The sequence below is a fragment of the Monodon monoceros genome, unplaced genomic scaffold (assembly GCF_005190385.1).
Source record: "Monodon monoceros isolate NGI ecotype Baffin Bay Population unplaced genomic scaffold, NGI_Narwhal_1 Super_Scaffold_16, whole genome shotgun sequence".
In the NCBI taxonomy this organism is placed as follows: Eukaryota; Metazoa; Chordata; class Mammalia; order Artiodactyla; family Monodontidae; genus Monodon; species Monodon monoceros.
Window position 1 is genome coordinate 111,128,767 of NW_021703772.1, and position 16,044 is coordinate 111,144,810.

The 16,044-nt window shown below is 39.6% G+C and overlaps 1 protein-coding gene across 3 annotated transcripts in view; it reads right to left on the reverse strand.

Annotated features, from left to right (window-relative positions):
• Positions 1-16,044, reverse strand: part of OCA2 (OCA2 melanosomal transmembrane protein) — a 271,619-nt gene that overhangs the window by 103,790 nt on the left and 151,785 nt on the right. For all 3 annotated transcript variants that reach the window (XM_029225950.1, XM_029225951.1, XM_029225952.1), the window contains exons 16-17: positions 3,499-3,646; positions 1,037-1,094 (exon numbers count right to left, since the gene is read on the reverse strand). In XM_029225950.1, coding sequence (XP_029081783.1) covers positions 1,037-1,094; positions 3,499-3,646 — 206 coding nt within the window. The remainder of the gene's footprint in view (positions 1-1,036; positions 1,095-3,498; positions 3,647-16,044) is intronic.

A 16,044-nucleotide genomic window follows, 5' to 3' on the forward strand; every position in this document is an offset into this window, starting at 1 on the left:
CATGGTCGACTCCAGGATTGGAAATGGAGGGAGCAGGGAGGTCAAAGAATATTCCAGTGTCACTCGGCTGGTATAAGATGATCAAAGTTTGTACTCTGTTATTTTGGGGTGCCTGTCAAATTTTATCCTTTGGTTATCTGAGGTCATCAAAGTGAGAAGTCTGAGAAACAATGCAGGGGTAATGCCCAGCTCCCCAGTCCTTGTCCACCAGGTATACAAAGAGGTACACAGTCTCATCCCTAACTTGCAGCCAGAACTACTAGAAAAGGTGGGCAGGGTCCGTTTAAGCCTGAAGCCAGAAAAATGTCATAGCCACTCCCGTCTTCCCTAACCCTGACCATCTGAGTGGGACAGATGCTGGGAGGACAGACTCAAAGAACATGTTATCTACCAGGTCCCAATGTCTAAATTTCCTTTAGCGAAGGACAAAATGTTCCTATCATAATTAGAGAGTGGGTATTCAACCTCTCCCTAGGAAAGAAACTACCTGGATTTGAAATTTCATGAAGATATAAATGACTTCCAGCAGATCTTGAGCTGGGAGAGGGGCATTATGTGTCCTCAGGGGGGCTGAGAAATCCCACCTAGGTGGGAAAGTGAGCAAAAGAGCCCAAAATGAGCTTTGCCTCCCAACGTCAGAGCTGTACAACAGAAGACATACACCCCATCTCTGCCCCAAAAGGTGTTCCATCTCAAGCAGCACGCCTCCCTTGTCTTGGCCTCCATCTCCTCACCCACACAATGGGAGCCACAGACTTGCCTTTCAGGGTCAGGGGGAGCTGAGAGCCGGCCAACCACAGAAAGTACTGCCTTATTTTAAAGGAACATAATAAGTTTACCTTTTAAATTCCTGGACAAAATAAGCCTACCATGTCTGGAAAATTATCTTTCCCATTAATTCCTGGAAATAACTTATGTCTTGTGTACAACTACAGGAATAAAAGAAAGATGACTTTCAGTTGCAACTTCACATGAAGTAAGGAAAAGGAATCTACTCTGTTCTTCAAGGAATCCCTGAGAAAAGAAACCACAATACCTTTCTTTGTAGCTCCTGGATATTGGTCTCCCAATTTTTATCTTCCTGTGAGATCTGTCTAAAAGAGAAAAGGGCAGACATCATTTTCCTGGTGGCATCGAGCGGTGAGGCCAGCAAGGTGGCATTCAGCAGTGGCACACAGCATGGTCCCCTGGCCTGGACGCCGTCCACAGTGTGACGCCAGGTGCGGCCACAGAATGGGGCAGGCCTCGTGGTGTAAGAAGCCTGGTAGAACTGGGTTCATGAATTGGAAAAGATGCTCATTCTAGATTCCCAAGGAAAAGTAATACATGAAATGACCGGACGGTTCAACGAGGCATGTGCGAGCATAGCACAGGAAACATCAGAAGAACACTGGCCAGAATGTCAACAGGGGAATGAGACAGTAAGCCACCTTGGTTTTCCTCTTTTTACTTATTAATTTTCTGAATCTTTTTTCAAAATGAGGATGTGTTATAATTTAATAAAAGGAAAAAAACAGTAAAAGAAATGCCACTTGCTTTAGTGGTGATTTTTATCAATTGGAAATCTACTTTGAAGCACTTATGTCTGCTTCCTTCCCCCTCTGGTCTGCTTCCTTCCCCCTCTGGTCATGGTATCCGCCCATCTCTATTTCCATTTGTCACCTCTATTTGTTCCAACTTGCCGTTCTTTTTTAACCTTTCCTATCAACTCATCTTTTCTTTTCTGCTTTATTTCCTCCCTCACCAGTTAGGAAAAAGAAGCTGTGTGGTGGAGAATTTAGTCTTCATGAGCACTCACGTGTCATAGTGTCAGTGGAGGTCGACCACACAGCCAGTACAGACCCTAAAGGAAATCACAGCAGACCCAACTGAATGGTTCTAAGGACAATTTTTAAAAATAAAATGTAGAAACAGGACCTGAAGAGTTAGCACATGCCTTAGATCACCCTCATTCCTATCTGCTTCCAGTGACTGTGTGGCCTTACAAAGCCACTGCCCTCTCTGGGCCTCAGTTTCCCTTTCTGTGATCAAAACAGGATGAGTTGATGGAAACTTGGTGAATTCTTCACATTTTAACCCTGAGATACACTGACTGTGTCTTAACATCCATACCAGATGGAACACGTTGAAAGTTGAAGGCCAGTAGATTAAATACATTCAGGGCAATTTACTCCTGCATCTTTAATTTACAAAGTTTTTCCTTTTAAGATCCATGCCTGTTGTTGAAGTTGGTCACTCTTTCCCCAGCCTGCAACTCAGGGCCTTCCAGTAGCCTGGGGGTACCAGGTCCTGCTTCTCCAGCGTCACAGGATACAGGTAGGTCCTGAGATGAGATGGAGCTGAGGATGCTGAGACAGTGCTTCACACTGGGCTACATCTCTAGACAGAGTGAGTCTCTACATACTCGCCTGTGGCTTTCTCCCACCACTCTCAGACCAGGCTACAGCCACACTAGACAGCCCTCAGTGGTTGGCACTGGCACTGTGCCCAGCTCCTGTCCTCAGTCTGCTTGCCTGCTCTCTGGGAACACAGGGCTGGTCTCAGCAAACTGAAATATGTAAGATCATTCTCACTACCTTCACAAGAACTCACATTTCCCCTTGCCGTGACAGACTTCTCATCTCCACCCAGTTCTCAACCCTACTGCAGGAATGCTTCCACATCCCTGAGGAGTGAGCAGGCTCTCGCTCTTTCTGTCAGTACTTCCAGCGTAAAGACAGGTTGGAACTCAGCACCTCATCAGAGTGGGGAGGAAAAACTCAGCACCTCACTGTTACTGTTAGGTCTCAGCTTTGATTAAAAACAAACTCAAGGGACTTCTCTGGTGGTCCAGTGGTTAAGATTCTGTGCTTCCAATGCAGGGGGCCCTGGTTCAATCCCTAGTCAGGGAACTAATTTCCCACATGCCATAAGGTGGCCAAAAAAAAAAAAAACTCCAAGAAATGAATTGAGCAGGAATTAGGTATTCTTTGAGCTCCTGGAAAATCAACTACTGGGAGAATATTTTGTTAGATTAGTTTGTTATATATATATATATTTTTTTAATTTTTATTATGCAATGTGTTAGGTGTGAAGTGTGACAGGCAGTAGTTGAGTGTGAACTCAATTCCTGGCATCACTCTTTCCTAGATGCAAAACCCTGGACAAGTTGCTCAAATTCTCTGAGCCTCAGTTTTCTCATCCTTAAGCTGGGGCTAATATCAGCACACATTCCAGAGAGCTAAGTGAGAGTTAAATAAAATGCTGCATCATAACAGGTTTAGCACAGTGTATGGCACCCAAAACTTACTTAGTAGCATGCAGCTAGTGTTACTCTTTCGCAATACCATGGGGCACTCTTCACAATCACTTTAGCCCACATTTTGCACATGACATTTGGACACTCTTAGGGTGGTCATAAATAGGTTGTTGATACAATCCAACCATTGAGTATAACTGGTAAAGATAAGAACCACTGCTGTAAACCAAGAGTGGTCTGAGCAGGGCCTGACTTGATACCTGTGGAAGCTGTGCAGCCTTCGGGCCAGCAAGCGCTCCAGTGCCAGCACCTTCCCCAGGAGTAGACCTCGAACCGCTGTCTCCTCACGGCTGGCTGGGCTGATGCGTTGTGCAGTAAGGCGCCAGACATGGATCTCATGCTTCAGTTCTGCAGGAAAGGAAAGCCAAGGCTTCATTCTCCTGCAATCTCAGACATCAGCACCTACTCCCCTCAGCACCCTCCAAGAACAGAAAACACACACCTGTGATGCAGATCTCCAAGGACCAAACCAAAGCAGTGGCTTCTTAGCTTTCATGTTATTATGAGAGAACCAGAAGACAAAGCTGACTTTTAAAAATTACAGTAGATGCAAAGATAATTTCAACTCTTTGGGTGAAGAATAAATTCTTGAATAGGCGTATCAAAGCACCCAACAAACTTTTTCCCTCCCAAGAAATTACTTCTTGGAGCCAGTAATTCAGATATCAGTTCAAAATCCAGACATTGCCCAATCTTTGAAACAGATCTAATACACATCAGAAATACAAGTGTAGTAGGTGGTGCCTGGTCTCCCCAGTAGGGCATTTGGTAATAGCAGGAGATGGGGAGAGCCCTCCCTCCTGACCAGGCCCCCAAGTTGAGCTTGAGTCTATGAAAGAACACAAAGGAGAGAAATGTAGACAACTTTATGCACTTCTGAAATTAAAAGAATGAGGCAAATTTTCACCCATCAATGAATTTAAACCTCTTCTGATAGAGAAGAGAAAAATGAATTGCCAATTCATTGGCTCCTAAAATACTAGAATATCTTATGAAATTTTGCTTTTAACCTCTAGTTTACTGTTAAAGATACTACATAAATTTCTCAAAATATCCACTAAAAGAATATAAGGAAGCACAGTATTTTCATGAATCACCTCTCATGTACAATGCACTATACTACATATCTTAAAAATTCAAGATGAAATTAAAAGAACACACACTTTCAAGCAGGATTAGATCAGTTGACACTAGCTCAGAGCAGAGTCAAGGCAGGGCAATTCTCCCAAGACCTGTGAAGCAGTGCACAAGCCTGGGCTCAATGACAAGGAAAATGCCACCATGGTTTTCTCTAAAGGGTCAGCCTTTCAAAGATGAAAAGTTTTTAGAATGAAGATAAGTAAAGTACTTCCATTCAGTACATATTGATTCTTTGGAGCTTACTAAAACAGAAGAAACTTGGGTATAACCTGAAAGCCTCTACAGAGAAACAGATCCATAATTCCCTCAATAAACATAATTCACACCTCCATAATTCACACCTCATTAAACAACCTGTGAGGTTATGATAATATAAAAAGGAGGAAGAGGAGGAGGAAGAGGATAAAAACATATGAATTAGGTTTCTGAAATGCTGAAAACACACACACACACACACACACACACACAAATGCTGCACTGGGACAGGAATGGGGGGACAAGGTGGTGCAGCAGCTTCAGAGAAGGTGCAGAGAGTGCCATTATTTCATCCAATGTTCTGAACTTCGTTATATAGTGGATATCATTCAAAGCCCATCCCTAAAGTATCAGAGACTTTCTAGCCATTATTTCAAGCCATATTAGTGACTGCCACTCTCTCAAGCAGCTGACCAACTTTGAAGAGCTACACAGGAGCATTGCTCAGCTCAGCTCCCGGGCCAGCCTGTGGGAGCCTCTCCACCTCTGTGTTTGGAGAAGCAGAAACTGAATCTGGCCTTCCAGGTCCCCAGGGCTCCTTTCCGCAGGTGTCTTCTCCAGTGTCACCTTCAGCCCCTCACGCACACCCAGAGCCTTGCTGCCTTCTAGCCCATCAAATCAAACAGGACAGGCTACTCTCCTCAGATCAACCCATGGGTTAATGCTCAAGTAGTGCACTTTCATTTTTCTAGTTGTGGACAAAATAAATGTATCACCGATCATGGGAAATTTTGGTTGAGGGCAATTTTGTCCAAGAGAAGGGAGCTGACTGCCTGCACCCAGAGCTCAGTTTAGCCAAGCATCCACTCCTCAGCTCCCAAGCTTCCTCTGTACCTCCTCTGCCATTTCCCCACCCGGTCTCTGCTGAGCTCTAAGACTGTGAACCCAATCAGCTACCTGATATTGCCCTCTGAACCTCGTGCTACAAGATTCAGAGATAAACATTCCATCTTCCCCCACAGAACTCTCTCTTCCCTCACTGTCTTAATTCTTATATGACATCATTAATCTTCCAGGTACATGAACCTGAAATGTCATTTTGGTCTTATCAATGTCATTCTCCTCTACATTTCTGCACTGAACATGTAATAGGTTCCAGACACCATGCTAGATGTTAAAGGAGAAGAATAAATTGACAAGTTATAAGATAGGCCTCCAACAAGCTAGACAGAGAAATAAGATACATCATAAATGAACATGAGCTAAGGCAGTACTAGGCCACAAGAGCAGTTCAGGATATGATGGTGTGGGTCTTGCAGGATCCACCTCTTCCTGACTCAGGTCACCAGCTTATCCAGGCTTCATTTCCTCACATTTGCCTAATTCTGATTGCTGCTCCTCAGTAACCTTTGACTGAAGCCACTTCCTGACAACCCAACCCTGGTTAATCATAAAACACTGTTTGCCCTATCTATCTATTTATCTATCTATCATCTATAGAAGCTATCTATATATCTATTTATCTATCTATAGATAAATACAGTTAGATATATGGAAACAAGGAATCTATGTTCCTATTTACCTATCTAGGCTGACCCACCTAAGAAAACAGATGATAGATAGATAGATAGATAGATAGATAGATAGATAGATAGGTTCATTCTTTCAAATAGCCCATTGTTCCCCATGACCTGCAAAGATCTTTAGGGAAGACTCAAGATCCTCAAATGGTGAGTGCCATTGTGAGCTCTGATCCCACTGTATAAGTTTTAGCTCTTGCTTTGCCTGACTAGCCCTGACCAGGACACATCATTAGATGTCTCATCTCTACCTCTCTGATTACCACCAGCCCCTATCTTTCCAAGCTTCTCAACCACCCTCTTGTGGCATTACTTGTGGTTGCCGTATACATGTTACAAGCAGGCAAAGACATTACCATGTGGGATGTGTTCTCTCACAGGAGGTGGTGGCTGCCAGGAGCCTAGAGGAGGGTCACCTGGCTCTAATTCAGGAGTCTCAGGGGAAGACACCTAGGCCAGGAGTTGAGAAATAGAATTATACTACTATAAGATTCTTATCCTTTATGTTAAGTGGTATAATATCACTTGAAGTTAGTGATATAATTATAACTAAAATCACAATTAGAAAATGTGACATGATGATACATTTAAATTCAACCATATCACTAATCAAGTTAAATATCAATGATCTAAACATATCAATTAAAAGACAGATTATTAGATTGGATAAAAAAGCAAGACCCAACTATAAGCTATTTGCAAGAAATGCACTTTAAATATAAAGATACAAAAAGGTTAAAAGTAAAAGGATGATAAAAATATACCACACTAACAGAAAGCTGGAATTGCTACATTAAGATCAAATTAGTTTTCAGAGCAAGAATATTACTATGGATAGGGAAGGGTACTTCATAATAATAAAGGTATTAATTCTTCAAGAGGACATAATAACCCTAAATGTTTATGTACCCTAGTAACAAAATTTTGAAATATGTAAAGCAAAAAATCATAGAATTGCAAAGATAAATAGACAAATCCACAGCCTTAGTCAGAGATTTCTATATCCACCTCTCAATAATTGATAGACAAGTGGGCAGAAAATCAGCAAGAATATGAATGACCTGAATAACATTATCAGTCAACTTGACCTAATTGTTCACATTGACGTAACTCCAACCAACAACAGCAGAATACATATTCTTTTCTAGTGCAAACAGAAAATTTATGAGAATAGGCCACATTCTACCATAAAACAGGTTTCAATCAATTCAAAAGGATTCAAGTTTTACAAAATATATTCTCTGACCACTGTGAAATTAAATTTGGTAACTGCAAAAATCCCCAAATTTGGTGTAGGTAATTACATCTAATATATCCAAGGATCAAAGAAGAAATCAAAATGGAAATCGGAAAGTAATTTGAATTGAAGGGAAGTAGAACAAAACATATCAAAATTGGTGGAAGACCACTACTTAGAAGGAAATTTAGAGCACTAAATACCTATACTAGAAAATAAGATATATATAAATGAATAACCTCAACCTTCGCATGAAGAAACTAGTAAAAGAAGAATAAATAAATAAATCCAAAGTAAGCAGGAGAAAATAAATAATAAATATCAGAGCATAAATCATTAAAAGAGAAAAAATGTAGAAAAAATCTATATAATCAAAAGCTGGTTGAGATCAGTAATATTGATAAACCTCTAGACAGACTAATCAGAAAAAAAGTTAAGACATAAATCCAATATCAGGAATGAGAGAGGTTCCTTTACCAAAAATTCTATAGCCATTATGTAAGCCTCCCAGACTTCAGACAATACTACAAAGCTACAGTAATCAAAACAGCATGATATTGGCACAAAAACAGACATATAGATCAATGGAACAGAATAGAGAGCCCAGAAATAAGCCCAAACACCTATTGTCAGTTAATCTACAACAAAAGAGGCAAGAATATACAATGGAGAAAAGACAGTCTCTTCAGCAAGTGGTGTTGGGAAAGCTGGACATCCTCATGTAAATCAATGAAATTAGAACACTCCTTCACACCATACACAGAAATACACTCAAAATGGTTTAAAGACCTAAATATAAGACATGACACCGTAAACTGCTAGAAGATAACATAGGTAAAACTTCTTGGACATAAATAATAGCAATATTTTCTTAAATCAGTTTACCAAGGAAAAGAAATAAAAACAAAGATAAACAAATGGGACCTAACCAAACATAAAAGCTTTTGCACAGCAAAGGAAACTATCAACAAAATGAAAGACAATCTACATAATGGGGGAAAATATTTGCAAATGATGCAACTGACAAGAGATATTAATCCAAAATATACAAACAGCTCATACAACCCAATATCAAACAAGCCAATCAAAAAATTGGCAGAAGCGCCACAGGCTTGCCCTGCACTCCGTACCCCTCCCTCCGCCTGGCCTGAGTGAGCCAGAGCTCCCCGAATCAATGGCTTCTTTAACCACGTCTGTCTGAGTGAAGAACAGACACCCTCCGGCGACCTACACGCCGAGGCAGGGCCAAATCCAAAGCTGAACCCCAGGAGCTGTGCGAACAAAGAAGAGAAAGGGAAATCTCTCCCAGCAGCCTCAGGAGCAGTGGATTAAATCTCCACAATCAACTTGATGTACGCTGAATCTGTGGAATACCTGAATAGACAACGAATCATCCCAAATTGAGAAAGTGGACTTTGAGAGCAAGATTTATTACTTTTTCCCCTTTTCCCCTTTTTGTGAGTGTGTATGTGTATGTTTCTGTGTGAGATTTTGTCTGTATAGCTTTGCTTCCACCATTTGTCCTAGGGTTCTATCTGTCCGTTTTCTTTTCTTTTTTTTTTTTACTTAAAAAAATTTTATTTTCTTAATAATTATTTTTTTATTTTAATAACTTTATTTTATTTTACCTTCCTATATTTTATTTTCTTTTATCCTTTTTCATTATTTCTTTCTATTTTTTCTCCCTTTTATTCTGAGCCGTGTGAATGAAAGGCTCTTGGTGCTACAGCCAGGAGTCAGTGCTGTGCCTCTGAGGTGGGAGAGCCAACTTCAGGACACTGGTGCACAAGAGACCTCCCAGCTCCACGTAATATCAAACAGTGAAAATCTCCCAGAGATCTCCATCTCAACACAAACACCCAGCTTCACTCAATGACTAGCAAGCTACACTGTGGGACACCCTATGCCAAACAACTAGCAAGACAGGAACACAACCCCACCCATTGGCAGAGAGGCTGCCTAAAATCATAATAAGCCCACAGACATGCCAAAACACACCACCACACGTGGACCTGCCCACCAGAAAGACAAGATCCAGCCTCAGCACCAGAACATAGGCACTAGTCCCCTCCACCAGGAAGCCTACACAACCCACTGAACAAACTTTAGCCACTGGGGACAGACACCAAAAACAATGGGAACTACGAATCTGCAGCCTGCAAAAAGGAGACCCCAAACACAGTAAGATAAGCAAAATGAGAAGACAGAAAAACATGCAGCAGATGAAGGAGCAAGATAAAAACCCACCAGACCTAACAAATGAAGAGGAAATAGGCAGTCTACCTGAAAAAGAATTCAGAATAATGATAGTAAAGATGACCCAAAATCTTGGAAATAGAATAGACAACATGCAAGAAACATTTAACAAGGACCTAGAAGAACTAAAGAGTAAACAAGCAATGAGGAACAACACAATAAATGAAATTAAAAATACTCTACAAGGGGTCAATAGCAGAATAACAAGCAGAAGAACAGATAAGTGACCTGGAAGATAAAATGGTGGAAATAACTACTGCAGAGCAGAATAAAGAAAAAAGAATGAAAAGAACTGAGGACAGTCTCAGAGACCGCTGGGACAACATTAAATGCACCAACATTCGAATTATAGGGGTTGCAGAAGAAGAAGAGAAAAAGAAAGGGACTGAGAAAATATTTGAAGAGATTATAGTTGAAAACTTCCCTAATATGGGAAAGGAAATAGTTAATAAAGTCCAGGAAGCACAGAGAGTCTCATACAAGATAAATCCAAGGAGAAACATGCCAAGACACATATTAATCAAACTGTCAAAAATTAAATACAAAGAAAACATATTAAAAGCAGCAAGGGAAAAACAACAAATAACACACAAGGGAATCCCCATAAGGTTAACAGCTGACCTTTCAGCAAAAACTCTTCAAGCCAGAAGAGACTGGAAGGACATAGTTAAAGTGATGAAGGAGAAAAACCTACCACCAAGATTACTCTACCCAGCAAGGATCTCATTCAGATTTGATGGAGAAATTAAAACCTTTAGAGATAAGCTAAAGCTGAGAGAGTTCAGCACCACCAAACCAGCTTTACAACAAATGCTAAAGGAATTTCTCTAGGCAAGAAACACAAGAGAAGGAAATGACTTATAATAACAAACCCAAAACAATTAAGAAAATGGGAATAGGAACATACATATTGATAATTACCTTAAATGCAAATGGATTAAATGCTTCCATCAAAAGACACAGATTGGCTGAATGGATACAAAAAGAAGACGCATATATTTGCTGTCTACAAGAGACCCACTTCAGACCTAGAGACACATACAGACTGAAAGTGAGGGCATGGAAAAAGATATTCCATGCAAATGGAAACCAAAAGAAAGCTGGAGTAGTAATACTTATATCAGACAAAATAGACTTTAAAATAACGACTATTAGAAGAGACAAAGAAGGACACTATATAATGATCAACGGATCAATCCAAGAAGAAGATATAACAATTGTAAATATTTACGCACCCAACATAGGAGCACCTCAATACATAAGGCAAGTACTAACAGCCATAAAAGGGGAAATCGACAGTAACACATTCATAGTACAGGACTTTACCACCCCACTTTCACCAATGGACAGATCATCCAAAATGAAAATAAATAAGGAAACACAGCTTTAAATGATACATTAAACAAGATGGACTTAATTGATATTTATAGGACACTCCATCCAAAAACAACAAAATACACATTTTTCTCAAGTGCTCATGGAACATTCTCCAGGATAGATCATATCTTGGGTCACAAATCAAGCCTTGGTAAATTTAAGAAAATTGAAATTGTATCAAGTATCTTTTCCAACCACAATGCTATGAGACTAGATATCAATTACAGGAAAAGATCTGTAAAAAATACAAACACGTGGAGGGCAAACATTACACTACTTTATAACAAAGTAATCACTGAAGAAGTCAAAGAGGAAATCAAAAAATACCTAGAAACAAATGAGAATGAAAACACGATGACCCCAAACCTATGGGATACAGCAAAAGCAGTTCTAAGAGGGAAGTTTATAGCAATACCATCCTACCTTAAGGAACAGGAAACATCTTGAATAAACACCCTAACCTTGCACCTAAAGCAATTAGAGAAAGAAGAACAAAAAAAACCCCAAAGTTAGCAGAAGGAAAGAAATCATAAAGATCAGATCAGAAACAAATGAAAAATAAATGAAGGAAATGATAGCAAAAATCAATAAAACTAAAAGCTGGTTCTTTGAGTAGATAAACAAAATTGATAAGCCATTAGCCAGACTCATCAAGAAAAAAAGGGAGAAGACTCAAATCAATAGAATTGGAAATGAAAAAGGAGAAGTAACAACTGACACTGCAGAAATACAAAAGATCATGAGAGATTACTACAAGCAACTCTATGCCAATAAAATGCACAACCTGGAAGAAATGCACAAATTCTTAGAAAAGCACAACCTGCCAAGACTGAATCAGGAAGAAATAGAAAATATGAAGAGACCAATCACAAGCACTGAAATTGAAACTGTGATTAAAAATCTTCCAACAGGGGCTTCCCTGGTAGCGCAGTGGTTGCGAGTCCGCCTGCCGAGGCAGGGGGCGTGGGTTCATGTCCCGGTCTGGGAGGGTCCCACGTGCTGTGGAGGGGCTGGGCCCGTGAGCCATGGCCGCTTGGCCTGTGCATCTGGAGCCTCTGTCTGCAACGGGAGAGGCCACAGCAGTGAGAGGCCCACGTACCGGGAAAAAAAAAAAAAAAAGTCCAACAAACAAAAGCCCAGGACTTGATGGCTTCACAGGTGAATTCTATAAAACATTTAGAGAAGAGCGAACACCTATCCTTCTCAAACTCTTCCAAAATATAGCAGAGGGAGGAACACTCCCAAACTCATTCTACGAGGCCACCATTACCCTGATACCAAAACCAGACAAGGATGTCACAAAGAAAGAAAACTACAGGCCAATATCACTGATGAACAAAGATGCAAAAATCCTCAAAAAATACTAGCATACAGAATCCAACAACACACTAAAAGGATCATACACCATGATCAAGTGGGGTTTATTCCAGGAATGCAAGGATTCTTCAGTATACGCAAATCAATCAATGTGATACACCATATTAAAAAATTGAAGGAGAGAATCAATATGGTCATCTCAATAGATGCAGGGAAAGGTTTTGACAGAATTAAACACCCATTTATGCTAAAAACCCTCCAGAAACTAGGCACAAAGGGAACTTTCCTCAACATAGTAAAGGCCATATACGACAAACCCACAGCCAACATCATCCTCAATGGTGAAAAACTGAAAGCATTTCAACTAAGATCAGGAACAAGACAAGGTTGCCCACTCTCACCACTCTTATTCAACATAGTTTTGGAAGTTTTAGCCACAGCAGAGAAGTAAAGGAAATAAAGGGAATCCAAATTGGAAAAGAAGAAGTAAAGCTGTCACTGTTTGCAGATGACATGATACTATACATAGAGAATCCTACAGATGCTACCAGAAAACTACTAGAGCTAATCAATGAATTTGGTAAAGTAGCAGGATACAAAATTAAGGCACAGAAATGTCTTGCATTCTTATACACTAATGATGAAAAATCTGAAAGTGAAATCAAGAAAACACTCCCATTTACCATTGCAACAAAAAGAATAAAATATCTAGGAATAAACCTACCTAAGGAGACCAAAGACCTGTATGCAGAAAATTATAAGACACTGATGAAAGAAATTAAAGATGATACAAATCAGTGGAGAGATATACCATGTTCTTGGATTGGAAGAATCAACATTGTGAAAATGACTCTACTACCCAAAGCAATCTACAGATTCAATGCAATCCCTATCAAACTACCACTGGCATTTTTCACAGAACTAGAACAAAAAATTTCACAATTTGTATGGAAACACAAAGGACCCCAAATGGCCAAAGCAATCTTGAGATTGAAAAACGGAGCTGGAGGAATCTGGTCCCTGGACTTCAGACTATACTACAAAGCTACAGTAATAAAGACAGTATGGCACTGGCACCAAAACAGAAATACATATCAATGGAACAGGATAGAAAGCTCAGAGATAAACCCACGCACATATGGTCACCTTATCTTTGATAAAGGAGGCAGGAATGTACAGTGGAGAAAGGACAGCCTCTTCAATAAGTGGTGCTGGGAAAACTGGACAGCTACATGTAAAAGTATGAGATTAGATCACTCCCTAACACCATATACAAAAATAAGCTCAAAATGGATTAAAGACCTAAATGTAAGGCCAGAAACTGTCAAACTCTTAGAGGAAAACATAGGCAGAACACTCTATGACATAAATCACAGCAAAATCCTTTTTGACCCACCTCCTAGAGAAATGGAAATAAAAACAAAAATAAACAAATGGGACCTAATGAAACTTCAAAGCTTTTGCACAGCAAAGGAAACCATAAACAATACCAAAAGACAACCCTCAGTATGGGAGAAAATATTTGCAAATGAAGCAACTGACAAAGGATTCATCTCCAAAATTTACAAGCAGCTCATGCAGCTCAATAACAAAAAAACAAACAACCCAATCCCAAAATGGGCAGAAGACCTAAGTAGACATTTCTCCAAAGAAGATATACAGACTGCCAACAAACACATGAAAGAATGCTCAACATCATTAATCATTAGATAAATGCAAATCAAAACTACAATGAGATATCTCACACCAGTCAGAATGGCCATCATCAAAAAATCTGGAAACAATAAATGCTGGAGAGGGTGTGGAGTAAAGGGAACACTCTTGCACTGCTGGTGGGAATGTGAATTGGTGCAGCCATTATGGAGAACAATATGGAGGTTCCTTTAAAAACTACAAATAGAAGTACCATATGACCCAGCAATCCCACTACTGGGCATATACCCTGAGAAAACCATAGTTCAAAAAGAGTCATGTACCAAACTGTTCATTGCAGCTCTATTTACAATAGCCAGGAGATGGAAACAACCTAAGTGTCCATCATCGGATGAATGGATAAAGAAGATTTGGCACATATATACAATGGAATATTACTCAGCCATAAAAGTAAATGAAATTAGGCTATTTATAATGAGGTGGATGGACCTAGCGTCTGTCATACTGAGTGAAGTAAGTCAGAAAGAGAAAGACAAATGTCGTATGCTAACACATATATATGGAATTTAAGAAAAAAAATATGTCATGAAGAACCTAGGGGTAAGACAGGAATAAAGACACAGACCTACTAGAGAATGGACTTGAGGATATGGGGATGGGGAATGGTAAGCTGTGACAAAGTGAGAGAGTGGCATGGACATATATTCACTACCAAACATAAAATAGCTAGTGGGAAGCCGCCGCATAGCACAGGGAGATCAGCTCGTTGCTTTGTGACCACCTAGAGGGGTGGGATAGGGAGGGTGGGAGGGAGGGAGACAAAAGAGGGAAGAGATATGGGAACATATGTATATGCATAACTGATTCACTTTGTTATAAAGCAGAAACTAACACACCATTGTAAAGCAATTATACTCCAATAATGATGTAAAAAAAAAATTGGCAGAAGACCTAAATAGGTATTTCTCCAAAGAAGGCACACAGATGGCCATTAGGCACATGAAATGATGCTCAGTATCACTAATTATTAGAGAAATGCAAATCAAAACTACAATGAGGTTCCACCTCACACCAGTCAGAATGGCCATCATTAAAATGTCTGCAAATAATAAATGCTGGAGAGGGTGTGGAGAAAAGGTAACCCTCCTATACTGTTGGTGGGAATGTAAATTGGTGCAGCCACTATGGAGAACATTATGGAGTTTCCTTGAAAAACCAAAAATTAGGTTACCATATGATCCAGCAATTCCACGCTTGGGCACATATCCAGAAAAGACGAAAATTCTAATTCAAAAAGATACATACAGTCAAATGTTCACAGGAACACTGTTTCCAGTAACCAAGACATGGAAACAATCCAAGTGCCCATCAATAGATTATTGGTTGGAAGATGTGGTGTATATATATAATGGAATATTACTCAGCCATAAAAAGAATGAAATATTGCCATTAGCAGCAACATGCAACATGGACATAGAGAATATCATACTAAGTGAAGTAAGTCAGACAAAGAAAGACAAGTATTATAGGATATCACTTATACTTGGAATCTAAAAAATAACACAAATTAGTCTATATACAAAACAGAAACAGACTCACAGACATAGAAAATAAACTTATGTTTAGCAAAGGGGAAAAGGAAAGGGAGGCATAAATTAGGAGGATGGGATTAATGGATACAAACTATGATGCATAAAACAGATAAGCAACAAGGATTTACAGTATAACACAGGGAACTATACTCAATATCTTATAATAACCTAATAGAAAATAATCTGAAAATATATATATATATAACTGAATTACTTTGTTGTACACCTAAAACTAACACAATATTGCAAATCAACTATATTTCAATTTTAAAAGTTTTATAGCCATTAAAAGGATAATGAAAAACTATTATGAACAGTTTTAGAATAATTCTTTCAACAATTGAGGTACGATGGACAAATTCCTTTAAAGACATAAACCACAAGTGAGCACTCAAGAAG